At 36.7% G+C, this 19,488-nt stretch overlaps 1 protein-coding gene across 1 annotated transcript in view; it reads right to left on the bottom strand.

Annotated features, from left to right (window-relative positions):
• Positions 1-19,488, bottom strand: part of LOC136006431 (uncharacterized) — a 59,685-nt gene that overhangs the window by 36,086 nt on the left and 4,111 nt on the right. The window contains exons 5-11 of the mRNA XM_065664448.1: positions 19,392-19,480; positions 16,513-16,612; positions 15,131-15,174; positions 14,088-14,165; positions 4,456-4,652; positions 2,079-2,143; positions 119-225 (exon numbers count right to left, since the gene is read on the bottom strand). Coding sequence (XP_065520520.1) covers positions 119-225; positions 2,079-2,143; positions 4,456-4,652; positions 14,088-14,165; positions 15,131-15,174; positions 16,513-16,612; positions 19,392-19,480 — 680 coding nt within the window. The remainder of the gene's footprint in view (positions 1-118; positions 226-2,078; positions 2,144-4,455; positions 4,653-14,087; positions 14,166-15,130; positions 15,175-16,512; positions 16,613-19,391; positions 19,481-19,488) is intronic.

Raw genomic sequence — 19,488 nt, 5'->3', positions numbered from 1 at the left:
ATTATAATCTTTTAGGGTTCTTACAAGGTTAATATGGTTGGCATTGTATATTACAGTTCTATTTTCATCATCTCTGAAAAGAAAAAGCCCAAACCCCTTCCAAGACACAAATACTAACCTCTGCAGAATACCTTCTGCAGTGCGTTTTCCTTTTTGTACTGCTTTTGGACCTCCCACTGGACAGACAGCAGTAGCTCTGAAGCCATCAAGGTAAGTGGCATTTACCTGATGATAAAGGGATTACGAAATTACATGGGATTCAGTACTGATATGCTATTAATACTCTCTGACAATCTTCCACACAAAGCAGAAGCAAAATAGAAAGGAACCATCACCATCATCACACAAATTTATTATTTAAAATTCAGAATTGTATTGGAGGAAGAGTCAGATCTGCAAAACTGTAGATCTTGGAATCACTTCTCATTGTTATCCTTAAATTTTCCTGTGTTTATCACTTTTAGTACATAGAACACATTCTAATGTTGAAAAGCTGAATAATCTATGATAGTAAAATAGATCAGATGTAAGCTTCCTAGAAGTACTGAAGTAAATACAGAAAAATATCACATACACATGAACACACAAAACAACATGCTATGCAGTGCAAACATTGAACTAACAGGCATCTTACTAGACTTCCAGTGCTGTAGCTGCTCAATAGAGCTCTAATACAGGCAAAGTAATAACCATAACGCATAGCCATAAATGGTTAAAAAAAAACCACAAACCAAACATTTTTGAAACTAAACAACTTTTAGAAATGTGCTTATAATTTACTTTTAATTTTATTGTTTCAAACACAAAAAAACCCGTTATTTTCAGATTTAAAAGACACAGATATTCCCAGATGCAGATAATGCAGACACAGACTCAGAGAAATGAAATTTACTGTTCCAGCATTATGTAACTTGAACTGTTGGAACTAAAAATTCTGAGGAAATACAAAGAGCTGACAATATTGTACTGAAATTGTAGGCTGCCTACCAAAAAAAGAACAAAAATCAACACTTCATTAGATGAAAGTTTAGAAAAATTCATGTTCAGATTACACTCCCACAATACTTTTAAAATAACAAACCCCTTTTTCATAAAGCTGACACAGAACTGAAAAACTAACTAAGGTCATAAGTAAAGTGACCTCTGGTGTACTACTAAATTCTAAAACTGCTTTGTGAGTATGCTTTAATTGCCGAGTCTCTAGAGAGGTCCTCCATTCTGGCTTTACAAAAAATAAACCTGCTGTGGTGACATTATTATTTATTTTTAAATACCGCATCTTTTAAAAACTGAAACTTATAAAAAAGTAGTTTTAAGACTGTCAGAAATATTTTAAACTTTTCACTGCAGTTTTAAAAGAAAATTATGCTTAGGCACACATTATATTATTTAAACATAAATATTAGCACAGTTCCCTGCTTAGGTGATCTCACTTTTGATATGACTGTACTAAGCAGTTAATTTCTGATCTCAACCTTGCTTCTGTAAAAGTCAGTTTGACACTAGTTTAAACAAGAAGAGGATCCAGCCCTACTGGTACTTCACCAGACCTGTATTACCTTACCATTCATTCAGAGAAAGACCATCACTAGAAGACCATAGACTAGAAGACAAATGGACAACTTCACGATTTTACTGGCACTGCAGTTTCCTTTCAACAGAGCATTTCAGGAGATGATCTGTCTCATTCTTAGTTGCTCTCTTGACAGATGTAGTTACTCATCACTTACCTTTTGAAAACTTGGTAGATAAATTTCACAAGGAAATAGAACAAAATTAACACACCAGTGAAAAAATAAAAATAAAAATCAACAAATACAAAGGTGTTACTGGACTAAGATGTTTTAATAATTATTAGTAGTAGTACAAAAGAACAATCCCAGTCTTCTCAGGAGGTTCGTGGATATGCTTGTTATACAAACTAACATTTTTTAATGTATCAAATACTGTATTTCTTTGGCAAGGGGAAGGATGAAGATTTTAAAGTGGTAACAGTTTATGGTAGAAAATATATAGCATTTTCTCCAAAACACAAAATTTTGTAAATCAAAAATACCTGCCATACAAAGAGGTACTACCTTATAAAATGCTGAAGGAGGCGATCCTTTTGCTCCATGAACTTTCACTGCCCCACCATCAAAACCTACAGTGGTTAAAAATCAGTATTTAAGCTTCTTCAATATAACTTCAAAGACATTCTTCTGTGATACTTATTAAGCAAATGCACTTAATTAAAAAGCAAATCACTGATAGCTGCACTGCCACAGACAAGAGAACCTTTCAGGAATCAGTCCTCCCTGCCTTAGAAACCCAAACAACAAATTAGTGACTGAATTTGTGACTTCAATGGGACTTTTACCAGAATGACTGAAATGTTTATTTATGTACTTAAAAAACACTTAACAAAGAAAGCAGCCTTAGGACTTCAGGCCCAACAGTTATACTCCACTTAACATAAAGTTATTGCACACACACAGAGCAAACAATTTACTGTAGTTGGTTGGAGTCAACCGAGGTCCTTCACTTGGTAAAGAAACAGTACAACAGAGATGAGAAACCAAAAATGACAGCTTATTTGCTGATAGCTTATTAAGCGAAGAGACAACTTAACTTTAGCTTTTTTGTCAATAACAGAAACAGAACAATAATTACCATGTTCAGTATTAGGAATATTAATGCCAAAAGGCAACTGCAGAAATTTGCCATCATGGCATCAGGTTCAAGCTAGAACTGGAGAAAGTTAATAGACACAGCTCCTTGAAAATCAGCTGTGCAGGACCAGCACCTCATGTCAGACAGACAGCTTTACACTATAGCTCACCTGCAGTTAACCTGACCTTGCAAATATTGAGGAAGCAGTTCAAAGCTTTACACAAATACTCGGACAAGATCAAATCAGAACTTATCTGAAAAAGTGAACGTGCTCAGCAGAAATCTTGCACATCACTCAGATAACATCATCACTCTCTGCTAGATTGACATAAAACTAATTTAATTCTCAATACAGAATGATATCCCTACAGTCAAGAGTGAAAAATCTGGAAGTTTCACACAGGAAAGGAGTAATACAAATAAAAAAAAAAAAAAACCTGCACAAAACAGAATACATAACATGCATTGACAAAAAGAAAACAGAAGCACCTCTCAGTTCAAATATTGCAAGTAATCCAGCAGGACAATAAAACCAGCAATGTAAACAGCAAAAATAGATAGCTTGCTTGTTTTTACTGGTGTACGTGTCAAAGCACTTCAAACTAAAAATATTTAAGAAATCTGCCCATTTTCCATCTGTTATATTTCTAAGAGGGCTAACTGAAAGTTCATGTGGAAGTTCATTTTAAGTTCAAACATGTCATATCAGGTCATTTGCAAGCTAAAAGTTCATAGGAAGGTTAGGGTTTCTTTTTTAGTTTTGTAATAAAAACTAGTGGCTAAGAGCAGCAAACTGGTCTTATCAGACTGCCATTTGGTTCACTGTGCAATTTTACAGTACTTTTATTATTGATGCAAAACATTTTTGATGCAAAACACTTTTGATGCTACGGTGTTTTGAGTTTTATCACAGTAAGTTTTTATAAAACTTAGAAGAGTTGATATATTAAAGACACTCAGCATACTGTCACAGGTAATTTCCACTAGAATGAAAGAATATATAATACAGCTCCAGTAAAAAACAAATGTCAAATGACCGCAGCTAAGCATTTTTTCCAAGTGGTCTTATCCAACCAACAGATCTTCAAATCTGTTAAGCCTGGGGTCTTTTTGCTTGTTTTGTTTTTAAAGCTAAATGCAGAACATACATATCCACCTTTAGTCCACCAGCTTTTGAGAGTTTCAAGAATAGTAAATAGACTTTTTCGAACTGACAATCTTTGGTGGAAATCCCATACCTCAGCACACTTCTACCACTTAAGAAGATCCATCTAAATGCCTAAGGAAAACACTATTACCAAGCAGTGCTTTGAAAGACACGACTTTTCCATTATTACTAACATTTCAAATGCCATATGAGAAAAAAATGTACAAAAATTTTTTTTTTTATTTATTTTTTTTTTTTTTAGCAAAGAAACTGAGCAGCAGTTTAAAAAGAATACTGAAATCAGAGTGGAGCTGTCTCAATGTTGCTTATCCAGAACACAGTTTAAAGACTTGGTACATGCAAGGCATGCATTAAGAAGTAAAGCAAAAGGAGCAGTGAGCAAGATTTAAATTAGCCAGCCAACAAGGTAAATTAAGAGCATGATCAGAATTTCTAAAGGAATTTCTAGCAAAAGTAATTGAAAAAAATCAATTTAATACATATCGCACTTTAAAGAACCAATTTAATAAGGAATATGCAGAGAAAACATGGAAATTAACTACTTTAGTTTGATAAAGCATGGAAATTCAAGTAAACACTTTAGTTTGATAACTCAGTTAATTGACACAGATCTCTTAACATATAAGGGAACTAACCTGGAATTTCAGTGATGGAAACTTTGGAAAAGTCACATGTGACATCTGGTAAGACATAGCGCTGAGGATCGCCCAATTCATACACCAGCTGTTCAGCTACAGTGCCGAAAGAGATTAGTCCCCCAGTGTCTGGTGGTTTGGAAAGAATAAAGTCTCCTTCAGAGGAACATTCTACAATGGGAAAGCCTATGTTGTGCCTAGAATACGAAAGACATTGAAAAAAACCTATAAATACACAGGGAAAGTGAAAAGAAAAATAAGTAACATACCAGAATTTTATGGTAATCAGTAATTAAATAAAACTGATCAAGATTTGTAACATATCTGGTTGTTTCTGCAGAAAAATACGTAAGAAAAAAGCACTGACCAAACTGCTCAATCAAAATAATATGCGGACACATTTTATTTCCTGGCAAAGACTGCAGATGTAACAACAGATATCAACAGCAAACAGACAGAAGTGAAGCAGGAAATGGAGAAGGACACTAACAAAAATAGTTAAAGTAAAAAGCAGCTTAAAGAATTAGAGAACTATGGTTAAACAGGTAAATTCAGAGTAGGCACCACAATTGCTAATTCTAGGCTAGTCTGGCTATGGCAGCACGCACAGCATGAAGGTGAAGACATGTAAATATATCCTGCACTCTGGATTTGAAAAAGGCAGTCAAAGCAGGAAGAACAGACTGTGCTGGAAGTCTCAGAGAGAAGGGAAGTAGGAGACAGGAGTAAGCACACTACGGGCAATCTCACATGTTAACTTACACACAGAATAGTTATAATCAGAAAGCAGAAAGATATTTGAAAATTAAGATCTTCAGCCCAGAACAATAAAAGAATGAACAGAAAATTATGAGGCATAGCAAAAAGAAAAGCAATAAACCAGAAAGTTATAGGCATGTTTGTAAATGAAAATATTTTCTCCTCACGTTCTCAGCAGAGTAATATACAGAAAGTGACCAAGTAACTCATAGTTTGTAAGAGGCACATTTTGGTCATTACAGTAGCAGGGCAGAATTTCAGGTTTATGTGGATGAGATCTAGAGATCTGTTTTCCTGGATAAAAGGCTTTTATTTTATTTACAGAGAATTTGAGCAGAAGTAATGACCTAATAATGAGGTGTCTGAAAACTAAGAGAGACTTAATATTCTTCTAAAAAGGCCACCTGGCTCACTCCCCTCTCACAGGATGCTGGAAATCTGTGCAAGTAAAGTATCCCAGAGACATAAGGAGTTAAGGAGATACAGCCCATTGCAAAAGCAAAATTGTTCTAAAAGTGTCCTAATAATGAAAGTTGGTGAACATCACGATTCTCATTAAAGAATGAGATTAATCAATGACCTTCAGGTCTATTGTACACACTTAAAGTTAGCCCACTCCTGAAATTAACCGGTTTTGGGTGCTAGTGGTAACAATGTGCTGAACATACAACCAAATTGGTTATCAGCAAAGGTTAGACGAACATAATTTGTACAACATAAATCCACAAAGTCCTGAAGGAAGTAAGCAAAGAAACCAGTGAACTCTTCAGTGACATTTGTAAAAGTTCATGGGAGCTTGAACAGATTCCTTATCATTGGGAAGCTTCAAACATAACCCTGTTATTTAAAAAAAGGATTATGAGACAAGCTCTGTTACCAGAGATCAGCAATTTTAATACTGACAGTGTACAAAACTTGCAAAGCATGGTAGCTGGAAGACACCTAGAAAAGCCCATTTCAAATCAGTAACTATTATATTTCATCAGACTGGGCTTTGAAACTATTTAAACCACTAAACTGATAAATGTAAACAACAACAACAAACCCCCCCCCAAAACCCTCACCCTGCTGAATACAAAGAATTGAATGGAATTAACAATTCCTTATACCAATTATTCTAGGGTTGGAGGGGGTTTTTGACGGGAAAAGAGGGAGAAAAATGGCTGCAAGAAGAGTGCAACATCCAACATTTTAAAAGTCTGACACAGAAAAAAGTAACACCCCAAACCCTCCTCAGTTCCTGGCCCTCAATATTAATGTAGGGTAACAGACTAACATGTCATTATCGCAGTTTTACAGGTAAGACAGACACGTACAAGAAGCATCACAATTTGCCCAGTGTTACACAGCAGGATCAGTGAATGAACAGTAATGCTAGAATTAAGAAGCTTTTACTCTGTTGGTGCCATGCCTGTGTGTTTTACCCTAACATCTATCTGTCTTGTCTTAAGGCAACAGCCTCAGGTACCTTGCCAGCAAGCTCAATGAAGCTTATTTGAATCATCTACCCAAAAGTGAAATTACTTCCATAAAGACAGATTACCCAGTGCAGTCTATCCCACTGCAGTGACAACTGGTATCCTCGCTACAGCTCACTTTGAGCCAAGTCACCAGCACATGCAACTCTTATTATACATTCCTGAACCTATGGCCCAGTGATCTTTGTTTTGAACGAAAAAGAGGTGAACTGTAGACCCTCAACTTTCTACTCTGAACTGCTGAGTCTACCAACATCAACTTAACTTCAGTTTGCTCAAGCTCCACTCTCAGAAGACCCGAACCATTAAAAAACAAAAAATAGGAACAGTATAGTGAAGAAAAAAAAAATAAAAATAATATTTTCAGTCCCTAAAATGGTTAAAATCTGGCAAACACTTAAGTCATTAAAAGTAGACCAATCATGGAAGGCAAGAGATAAACAGTATCAGTATAAACAATACTATTATTCAGGTCCCTTCATATGCAAAAGGAAGGACAGACTCTGATTTTCCTATTGTCTTAGGACCATCAAAGTCAGAGGATCTTTATGGTAGAATTTTTTATGCTGCCAGAGTTCCTGGAAGGAGACCATATAGGTACAAAAATACTGTCTGCAACCATTTCTAAATAACATCCAAGGTTGAGACATACTTGCTATATAAAAATTAAACTCAGTTCTTACCACTTAGAGCAAAGTGCTGACCCAAAGCTTGTAAGAAAATCACAAGGAGAAAAGCCATTCTAACATAAAAAAAACAAAGCCAAACAAAAATCCAAACAAAATCAAACCCATACCAGCCTTTCCTCCCCTACCCTAGAAAATACCCCAAACAACCAAAACCAAAGGTGACACCCAGAGTCTTCCTAGGAAAGGCATGCCTACACAGCACAACTAGCATGTCCTAGCATAAGAATTTTTATGCTATACTTAAAGCATTCTGAAATCCAAGACCCAGAAGGTGAGTGAAAAGAACACTACAGTGACTTACTCTTCGTTCATTTCTCAGAATGTTCATTTACTTCATTCATGTTGCAGAAGTTAGCAAAGGTATCAAGGAAGACTGCTTTTGTCCGAGATAAACGTGAGGGATACTTCCTCCTCAAGGTACACCATTAGCCCATGAACTTCCCTGAACGCTGCTAGTTAGTTCAAAGATGTGTGTTCTCCCAGGCCACATCATCCCTGAAAGTTTCCCTCACTTTTTAACAATTCAAAACACAAACATCAAATGAATGGAGTAAGATGCCCCTGGATTCTATCTGTACTGTAACTGCATGACTGAGAAAATATATACATCCTACACTGCCTTGTAGCAGATGCCAATAATAACCTACATTATGCCTAAGAGAAAAAGGTCTTTTGTGCACTGTTAAAAGACATTAATTAAAATAAATTTTCAGCTTGGAAACAAACCAGGATAAGTCACTCCTATGGCAAGATTCAGTCAAGTGACAGGTACTTAAATTTGTCATTAGAGCTCACCAGCAGCAACAGCTCCCTGGATGAAGTATTCTAGCACATACCAGCAGTACTTTGATCACACCATCACCCTGATCCACATTTCCACTGAACGAAGTAACTCTTTGCCCAATTCACGAGTAAGTTTTGCTGGGTAGCGACACACCATAACATGCCAGCTTTATGCTGGCATAACCCACAGCCATGTTGTAATTTTGTACAGTGTAGCAGGGGAGTTAAACCGCAGACCTATAAACTCGAATGCAGCAACAACTACAGTCACGGCATCCAAAGTGGCACAAGGGCCAAGTGGTTTTAATAAGAGAATTGCATCAGTTCGGCCACAAAATCCCCTAGCAGAATGGGGCAATATCAAGAAAAGTAAACAATTCTGAAAGGAAACTACTAAAATTAATTCTAATCAAATTATATGACAGTGTGATTAATAAAATATGAGGAAAAAATTATTATTTTTAAAACATTTTGAGTAGTTCTTTTTAGCACAAATACAGAAATAACATACATCAGTTTGTGAAAGGAGATGACAACTACCATTCTTTCATCCAAAACAAGTTTTGGCTTGTGTGTTTGGTATTTAAATAACCAATAAATTATATGCATTAGTAAACCAGACCACTGAATAAATGTAAGCCAAGATTAAACCTCAGAAACACCCTAACAGTTAAAGCAGGTCCTCACTGACTACAGCACGCAGATAAAGTTCTAAAATAGGTTTTGTTGCTCAAGCTACCTTTCTCATTGACCACCCACAGCTGCTGCCCTACTGAAATAGGAATCAGGACTCTGAAATAGTCTCCTGTCCTTTCTCTGCCTGCCAATTACTTAATTTTGGATTATTTTTTCCATGTAAAATGCTGTTTTTTCTTCCACTCTGGCTGTCAGAAATGTTACAGTTCATGGGCATGTCACATGTGAACTGTCTAACCAAAGATCTTCTGCATACTCTGTGATAATAAACTATTCAATCTCTGGTAGCTATGAAGACAGCCTTCCTTCTGATTTTGCCACAAACCTTACACCATTAGTATTACCAAAAAAAGTAAAATCCATTATCAGTACTTGGTCCTGTTCGGCTCAGGGAAAAAGATACTGAGATTAAACGGGTACTTCTTCCCTCATAAGGTGCCAAACCCACAAGTATCTCATTCTGGCCACTGCTGATAGACCGAGACTACTGGCAACAAAAGATGGGACAGCTGGTGTAGTACATTAACTTGCAGGGGAAGATCCTGCAAGAAAAAAAAAAACAAAACAAAAAAGCCACAGCAATACACATGACATGGAAGTGAACCAGGGTCCAACTAGGCTGTGGTATGAACTTTTAGCTTTACAATTACTGCTGTTTCCTGGGATATGACTCAATGAATGTCATGCTGAGGACAGCTCTAAGCTGACCTTCTCAACTCCCTAGGCATGTATTTTAACCACTATGCCATTAAGTAAAAAGCAGAACCTGCTAGCACTTTAGCGGTGTTTTTATAACCAATTCAAAACTGCTAACATGCGTCAGGCAAGATCAGCATAAACTCTTAGGTAAGATATAAGCATCTCTTTACATGTAGGTACCAACATGCTTCCTAACTTGTGCTGCAATTCCAATTTAGGCAAGAATGATTGCATCACTTATCTCCTCTGACTAGGGCATTTCAGAGTATGCATTGTATGTAAACACTTAATGCCCAGGCAATTTCAGGCCAACCAGACTGTGTGCCTGGTGTTTTCAGCTGCCTGGAATAGGTGGCATTACATAGAAAAAGGCATTCCACACATTGCTGATTGGGACTCACATGCTGGATTCTGTTCAAGTCCCAAATTAAGCAATCTGGATCCAGCCCTTAAGAAACTACAACTATTGACTTACCCTTTTGGTCATCCCAGGCCAGAGGATTATGCAGTCTCAACCATTGCACGCTCTTGGCTTAGGGCAAAATGTCAGTGTTTATCATCTCCTCAAAATGATTACTCTACTGATCAGCATTAGTTTATTCTCTCCTGCATTTCAAAACAAAACAAAACAATGTACTAATCACCCACTGGCACTAAATAATAGTAAGAGACAGCAATGTCTTGGGTTAAATGAAATTAAAAACAGAGCTGTGCATTATCAATATAGGTCTGGCATCACGGTTCCTTTTTGCACATTACATGAATTCCCTATGGAGTGCTGCACACTAGACAGTAAATAGGGAGCAGTGATGCATTATCACTTCTTCTGGCCATATGCTGACATACATTACTACACAAATAACAGGAGTAAGTGCTTTTTTTTGACAACATTTATTTTAAATCAGTCATTTAAGAATGCACATTAGTCTTCTATAAACTGTGAACTAATAGTTTCTTGCATTTTCTCTGCTAAACATGAAAGAATTCACACAAGAGGCAAGTCAAGCAGCACTCTTCTCACTGGAAAAGTAAACAGCATCTAGCCCCTCTATCTGTCTGACCATTTTCATGCAAACTGGCAAACCTCACAGCTTCAAGATCCCTGCCTTTAAGTCAAATACATTAAGGAGATACTGCCAGCACAACTAAAAAATCCCAGTGCCTCAGTTCAGCAGACAGAAACTAATTAAGTTTGGCTTCTATTAACTAAAGTAATTTGGAGAGTCACAAGTTGGAACATATATTTTACTTGTTTTACATTAAAAGCTTACTTTAACAAGACAAAAAGAAAGAGGTTTTAACACCTAATCATTCAATGGCCACAATATATCCACATGAACATTACTGAGGCTTCAAGCACCTTTTTGCAGTGGAATTAAGTTCCCAGAAGTGGTATGCACCAAACATTTCAAGAAAATGTAAACAAACAAACAAACAAACTCCCACAAAACTAAAAAACTATAGTGGATGAATGGAGTGGGTCTAATCCAGTGCCTCAATACTCCTAAAGACATGATAACATATGCAAGGAATTTGAGCTCAGACTGATTTGCCTGGCTTTACATAAAGCGCTCGTTTACACAGCTGATTATTTTTGCTTATACATAAACAATAGACAGATAAGGTTTATACCTTAGCCTAAAGTTTTATAGCCTAAAATTGGATAAATTCTTCCTTTTTTGTTTACAAGTTAAAAGAACTCACACCCGTCAGTCCTTTACAGTACACTTACACCTTTTTCAGCAGCCAAACACAGAACAGCAATGTACACTACTGTTCTTGGGGAGAAATAAAATCCGAAGAGTCAAAATATGACCTGAGTCCAATCATAACCAAATCTACCCTCTGCAATAAGATGTGACAGATAGATTGACCTCTTGTGTTTAGCCACCAGAGAACAGCATAAATACTGTGAAAGGTTCTCTTAAGCTCTAGAGTAAAGGTCCAGAAAACATCTGCAGAGCTGAATGGTTAGTAGTCTTGGCTGCATGAACACACTCACAGCAGTGGGAAATTTATATTTGAAAGGCACTCTAACGACTAACAGAGATCTGACTTTGCTTCTTCCCCCACATTTAATGACTTTGTTGGGCTGATCTGGAATTAACATTATGTATCACAGACACTATGATTTATTGAGATCTAAACTATATACACTTACTTCCAGGAGACTGCTAAAAACATAGCTTTTCCTAAATGAGGGAGAAATCATTAATACAGCATACTGAAGTAACTTCTGCAGACTGTCAGAGCTCTGCTGACCTATTGGCAATAAAACCGATGCTGGTGGCAGTAAGTATTGCATGTTTTGGTCATTAAGACTACAAATTACTGTATTATTATTGTGCATTATTACACAATGCATTATCTACATGCATTGAAAAAAGATTCAGACTGTCTAATAACAAAAAAACCCCAACATGCCATCAAGTTTTACTTAAGGAGGCAAGAGGTTACTATTAAGCTATCAGATGGAAAATGTGTTTTAGTACAGACCAAAAGCTTTTGTATTTCCTCTTCATGCATTTAGGCCTAAATATAGTAAACAACTATTTATTGCGGTGGGGGGAGGAGAACAGCGAAGCTCTAACAGATCTTGTACCCTCCTTCCTAAATGGATGCGCTGGACTACAAGCCCACTTTAGTCAGTCATCTACTCTGCCTCTCCAAATATAAAATTAAAGCTCACGTTAGTTTGGTTTTGATTAGATTCAGGAGTTTATCACACAGGCTGACACAGAACATGCTTTTATTTCAAGAATTTCATCAACTAAATGCTTAAGACTTACTGAATTTGCCAACAAACCCACTAGTTTTAAAGCACCATGATTAATTCTTTAGTAGATAATCTGAAAGTAAATAAATTACTGTTATATTGGCACAGTTACAATCATGCGTAGTTCGGAAGGATGCAATGTGGACAAGGTAACAGAACGATATGAGGTGCTGACCTTCTATATTGTTTAACAGCAATACAAGTCAGGACCAGTCAGCTTTAAGCCACGCCACAAAACTACAATTTTAGATATAGTTACATGATTTTTACATATACCCACACAGGTATTAGCTAAGCATATCCAAGGTATGTAAGCTTGTCTGTAAAATTAGGTACGCCCTAATTTTTATGAGCTACACCAGTAGTTCACAGCTTAATAAACTCTAACTTTTTTTTTTCTTTTTTTCCCAAACCAGGCTGCCATTTCTCAAAGAAAAATCCTTAAAAATAAAGAACTACCAAGCATTTTAATATGAAAAGTAGCATTTTCCAAGATTCTGTTTCTTCATTATTTTATAAAGCAAGGTCTTTTGGATAATACAGCATAGTTAAGTCATCAGGAAATCCGTCAGAATAGGAATAAAATTAGCACTTACAGATTTCCAAACTGAACACTGTCTTATTACTATAAACTCTCTCATTTGACTTCCTACTAAATACAACAGTAAGTCCAGTTTGTTCAGGGCTAGTAGCCTGACAATAGGTGAAAATAAATGGTCCAACCTTTCACCTATACATCAGCAGTGTTCAGGAACTCAGAAGAGCAGAATGCACAGGATCACACTCAATCTGAAACAGTCACTACAAGGAGAAGAAAAAAAATCTTGGCAGCCCTAGGGAACTACTCAGGAGAGCAGCTCTTCAGATTGAAGGCCCCAGTGTCCTACTGGCTCATCTACCTGGACTATAGGTTGCTCCCAGCGGCCTTCATCCCAGAGTGACATTAGAAGCAAGAACACACAGGATTAAAACCACACTTCTCAACTGCATTTCTCCCACTGCTCTTCAGCGCTCTCCTCAGTCATGTAAAAGCAGCACTGCCTTTTATGTGACATGGCACAGGACAAGATTCTTCTCTCTCATCCCAAGGACAACAGGGATAAACTGCAGCCAGAATCACTCATCCTACCTAAAACATATTCCCTATTTTTAAACTACTCTTTAAAACAAGTTGGTCAAAAGGAGGCTACATTAAGTCCTTCCTCAGCAGGCAGAAGGATCTACTTGTGTGAAAATCCAATTCAGTAAGCCTGAACACAAGATATGTAACTTTTTGAAAGGACGTGTGATCTCCATAAATGTGCTGAGCTACATCATACAGCAAGAGAGGACTGTGGTATATATTCATCTCTACCAAAGCAAATTATATAAAATTTGTGACTGAACAGTAGGCAACTGATCTAGCTGATAACTGATGCATATTGTCTGTCCCATTACAATAATACATAAAAGCCAGTAACAGAAGAGCAGATGATAAAGGAAAAAAACAATTAAAAAAAAAATCAAAGGGATAATTTTTTTTTTTCAAATCATCTGCTTAAGTTAACAAAGCAAGCCCCCAGTTGGCCAGAAAGGAAAACTGCAACAGGGAGAACAGACCACAGAAGGGTAACATTAAGATGGAAAAATAGCAAGAGACCCATATTGCTTCCTCCAAAAGAATAAAGTAGAAGCAGTTATCACAACACATATAGTAGGAAACCTCATCTTTGGTCCACTACAGACATACATGCTGATGTCACAATTACGTACCAGTCTGGTACTGCATGCCAATCAGTGAATATTCCACCTGTACATTGAGCACCACATTCAATGAGATGACCTGCAAGGCTGGGAAAATGACATTCGAATAACTAAGTATTCAGTAAAATCAAGTTTCATAAATCCAGCTTTAAAAATATAACAGTAATAACACGTGATTCTGAAAGATGAGTGTAAGAAGAATTGAAAGGAATAACTTCTACATGAAGAATCAAATTAACTTCCAGGGATATATGAACACTTACAAGCTTATCCAAATATGCAAAACCCATTTTTAAATCAAGAGATAAAAGACCTCACTTCAAATGTGAAGGACAGAATGTATTATGATTATGTACTATGATTTTCAAATCTCTGATTGTGATAGTCCACAAACACTCAACAGAATTAGAGGGAAAATCCTTATCTATCATCCCCAATTCAGTGGAGACAAAGTTTCTCTCCACATGTATTCTCATGCAAAAGGAGAGTACTAGGTGTACTCAGGTACCTATGCAGTCATCCATATTTATAGACTTCAACACAGTCAGATTACACAGAATATTAAATTAGGTGACAGAATTTTACCCTATGCTTTTTGCGCCAGATTCCTAACCTTAGGGCTCACAACTAGGGTTTGCAAATGGAGTACTGACACTGAGCTTCTGCAAAACCACACAATGATGCTGACCTCTGACTGAATCTCTCACTATGTATCCTTGAGGATAAGACCTATCAACAGTGATGGCAAACAGAAAAAGCTGGGAATTGCTGATCTACACTGTAAGATTTCACCTCTTGACACAAAATGGAGAGGAAGAGAAATTCACTCCTTTTCTCATTTTGTATTTTAAGTTGGTTCCAAAATGAAGTTTCTATAATTTCAATTCCAAGCAATAGTATTAAACGAGCCTTACAAAAGAAACCCCAAAACAATAAAAAATTTAAATAAGTGATTTCAATAATAACATGCAAAATCACCGATTAAAAAGTTTTGTTATCCTGACATTATGCTACGAAATATAAATTTACTCATTTCTTCTCGTATCATTTACCTTCCTGAAGCTAGCAAGTCAAATTCATCCCTATTCCAGCCAAACTAGAAGAAAAATACAAAACTGTTAAATATAGACACATTTCATACAGTACAGAAAACTGCATATAGTATGTTCACTGCTTTGAGTGACAATGAATTGGATACGTTTTTACTTAACTGCAGAAATCTAAAGAAAAATAACTGACAGAGGCTGTAAGTGGATTTGAGTTGCTATACAGTAAGTTTGTAAAAGAGCTCTGATGTATTTCAGTTTTCCTCTTATTAATACACAAATATAAGTTCTCATAGTCACACATTCTTTAAACAAACTGGAAGCGAAATATTATTAAATATTTGCATGACCCAGAATTTTAGAAGTGTAGCATCTATTTTGCGTCATGTAAACAGACCAGTATGGATTTTCAGTTTTTGAAGATTATCACTTCCTGGAGTACTACCAGTCATCCTCAACAACTGGAAATGTGTTTTCTGTTTAACTAGAAATTATTTTTCCCCAAGTTCAGCACAGTGCAAGCAATATATTCATTGTTTCTTATTTAGACTACGGCAGAAGACTCCCTAAAACCCTTCAGGAAGTTATACAAGGCTACTCTGGAGTAGATAAAACACACTGACAGTTATTTAAGAATGTGAATAGCTAGGAATAAAATAACCATACACAATGGCAATTACAACTGGGAAAGTTTAATTCTAGACTAGGCAATGAGGGTCATGGATGAAGTCAGGAGAGTATGAAAGTTTAGAAAGGATGTTTGTAACCAGACATTAATGTATACCCTCTTTTTTTTTTTCTTTTCTTAATGTGCACCAGAAGAAAGCTTGCATATTTCACAGTGTGTGGTCATTCACAGAAATGTACAACCTATTCAAAATACTTCAGAAAACCACACATCCTGCTTGCGTAAGTTAATGAAATTCAAAGAATATGATAAATGTTGCACTGAAATTCAACTACTTAAAATAATACTGCTTACCCATTAAAAAGACGCCAGTGTTTTAGACCACCTGATGTGCCTCCCCAAAAAACCAAAGTGAGCTCTACTATTGCCACCTTGTGGTAAAGAAAAATATAGTTTTTCTTAACCTTGCACATCAAATTTTAAAAGGGGGAAAGTTAAGGAGTGAAACGCTGGTGAAACATGGTAAGATTCTTAGCTGCACCAAATCCAGCTTCATGATAGTCAAGTTCATAAATATCCCTGCTATAAGTTTAGAAGTGAAAACTGGCAACTCTTCATGCATGTAAGGAAAAAAATAACTAAGGTGCTTACTATTTTTAATTTAGTATCTACATTTTAATAAGGGACAAAAACTGGCTGACAATGATTGCTGAATATTCATTGAATTAAGTTCCTTACATGGGAATTAACTTGTACTTACAGAATGAATGAGCGGTCCTAATACAATCCCACTGTCGACACATCTACCTGTCACAACAATATCGGCTCCAAGGTCAAGAGCCCTGCTTATTGGCCTTGCTCTAAAGATGACAAAACACAACAGCAAATACGTCATTTTTTTTTTAATTACTATTGAAAAAAAATAAAAATCAGTTTCCTGCCAACACTGGATAAAAATCACTTAAAAAATCCTCTGGGAAATCAGTAAAATCGATTTGTCATTTTGTATATACACCAAGATTATTTTAAAAAGCAAATATCAGAACACCTTATCAAACACAGGTACCTAAATGGCATAATTGAAACACTTAATGCTCACAGAAAATGCCCTGAACACAGTGCATAGAGGGTCACTTCTATCATCAGTAAGAGAAAATACTAAGTGTTTTTCAGAGATTCATTACTCTTACTTCATTTGTAGATGAGTATATAAAAAAACCCCAATATTCTTCACAGAGAAAGCTTGGTGACTTTCCCCTTCAATTTTAAACCCTTCAGATGAATTTCCATAAGCGCTTTTAGAACTTGCAGTATCAACCAACTTCAAAAAAGATCACTGTGCAACCACTATTTCTGAAGAAACTCAGACCACAGATTTTCCAGATTCTTCAGGTAGGAGCCAGCCCAGTCAAAATTTGTCAGGCTTGAAAATATTCACCCAGGTGAACTGCTCAAGTTTATATACTTTAGTGAGCAAGCTTTGACCAGAGGACGTGGCTCCTGGCTTCTAAACCCACGATATCTGCTGGAGCCTTCTATTCTTCATCAAATAGGCAGCTTGAAGACGCAAAACACATAAACCACGTGCCTCAAAGAACAAAACTATGCACAATGTTTTTTAACAGTTTCTATAGCCACAGCCCTGTTTCTGTCAAGAGGTAATTTAGAAGACACAGAAGTTCTTAGTAATGTAAGCATTAAGTACGGTGGTTTGGTTTGGTTTTGGATTTGTTTTTCCAGTACTACCTGAACCAAAGGATACTAGCTAAAACAACAAGCTACAGAACAAATATACAGCACACAGAAACAATTTATACCTCTGGGCACAGCGTTAAGTAACCCTCATAGGTAAAAAAACCAAATGGGTTTCTGCATATGTACAGGACACTGACAGAAAAACTGCATAACTACCTTACTGTGGCTCTTACTGTTAAAAATGCATGCGAGCTTAGTCCACAGAACTCCTAATAGCCCAAATCAGGAGAGACAAAAGAAACCCTTCAGGATTGATACCCATCTGAAAAATGTCACTGGGAGTTTACATACTTGAATCAAGAATCAAACTGTAAACATCATCAGATTCAGGGAATGAAGACTGATCTACAGAACTTACAGATTGTACCCAATTCACTCTGATGTTGGCTTGTTTTACAGGTGCCTATATATAAATCTATAATTTGGTTTACGAATAAGCATCCACTGCTGATGCTATCAAAGAAAAATGTAACTTCAGAAACAACCCATTTCAGAGGCTGGTAATAGTGTTATGTGTCAGTGCAACTGAGATTAAGGGGCCCATAAAGAAATACCGCTTTTATTAGAAAACCAAGACCACAAGTCCAATGTTCTAGAATTTGTTAATGAAGCAGAGGTAATGGATTTTTCAAATACCTCATCTCATACTAGCCTGCTTTTGTCCTCTCTGCTTCGATTTACATTGCTTTTTTAATCTGTAATAAATCATAAACCACCGGAATCGGAATGAACACTCTCACAATTACAAATGTTAAACATTATTTCTTTGATTTCATGCTGTTACCCATAATCTGCAGATGTTGCAAGTCAAAGTTTAACAAACAGAAAATCCAGCTACAACAGAAAACGCTAAAGAAGAATTTAAAAAGACTCACCTACTAAAAGGCTTTATTTTACAAATTAAAATATATGCTGCTTTAGGTACAGCCATACCCCGTTATGTACCAGTGATGTGTTTTAAAAATGCAATGATAATAAGAGAAAGAGCATAGCAGTTTTTCCATGAATATTAATGTAAAACAGGAGGCACTGTATGCAGACTCTAGAAAAACGCCAAACAGAAAAACAGGAGGCATCACATATATGACATGGAGGATGCAAAACCAGGATCACCAGGATCATCAACTGGGAGAGATGCTGGCTTTTGGGAACACCTGACCACTGTCAAGTAGGGCATCATCCCATTTCAAACTTGTCAGGCCACATCTATAATACTGTGTTCAGTTTTCAGTCCCTGGTGTACTAAAAAAAACATGGACAGGCTGAAGAAGGTCCAAAGAAAACTACAAAGACTATGAAGGGACTGGGAAGCCTGCTGTACAAGAAGTGGCCGAGACAGCTGGGTTTGCATAGCTTAGAGAAAAGGCAGCTCGCAACAGGCCTTACCACCATGTCCCAGTATTTTCAAGAGTGACTATAAAGAAGACAGAGACTCTCTTTTTACAAGTAGCCACATGTAAAATACAAAGGGTAATGGGCACAAGTTACTGCTGGGAAGATTCTGACTGGGCACAATGAGAACAATTAGCCACTGGAATAATCTCCCCAGGGAAATGGTGGATTCCCCAGCTGGACACTTTCAAGATTCAGCGGGACAGGGTGCTGGGACACCCAGTCTAGGTCATGCTTTGCCTAGAAAGAACAGACCTGGTGATCCCTGGGGTCCCTTCCAAACTGGTATTCTATGATACTATGATTGCCCCATTTCTCAGTTCTTTTCAGAACCTGGTAAAGTTCTGAATTAAAACCTTATTTACAAGTTACAAACAAATTTTTTTCTGGTTGCCTGAATAATGCAGAGGTGAACCTCACATACTAGGTGGTTGTAGTCAAATGTGTAAAAAGTATTTTTCCATAACAAAAACAACTTATGAAATAACTCACCCAAGATACGCATTCATGCTATGAATGCTCTCTGGAAATTGTTTGCCACTCTCTATATCAGTGATACCAGCTCCTTTTAGGTTCTCCTTCTGTCAGA

This window comes from Lathamus discolor, chromosome 1, assembly GCF_037157495.1.
Source record: "Lathamus discolor isolate bLatDis1 chromosome 1, bLatDis1.hap1, whole genome shotgun sequence".
Taxonomy (NCBI): Eukaryota; Metazoa; Chordata; class Aves; order Psittaciformes; family Psittacidae; genus Lathamus; species Lathamus discolor.
Note: the sequence above shows the minus strand (reverse complement) of the source record. Positions and strands in the feature narration are given on the sequence as shown.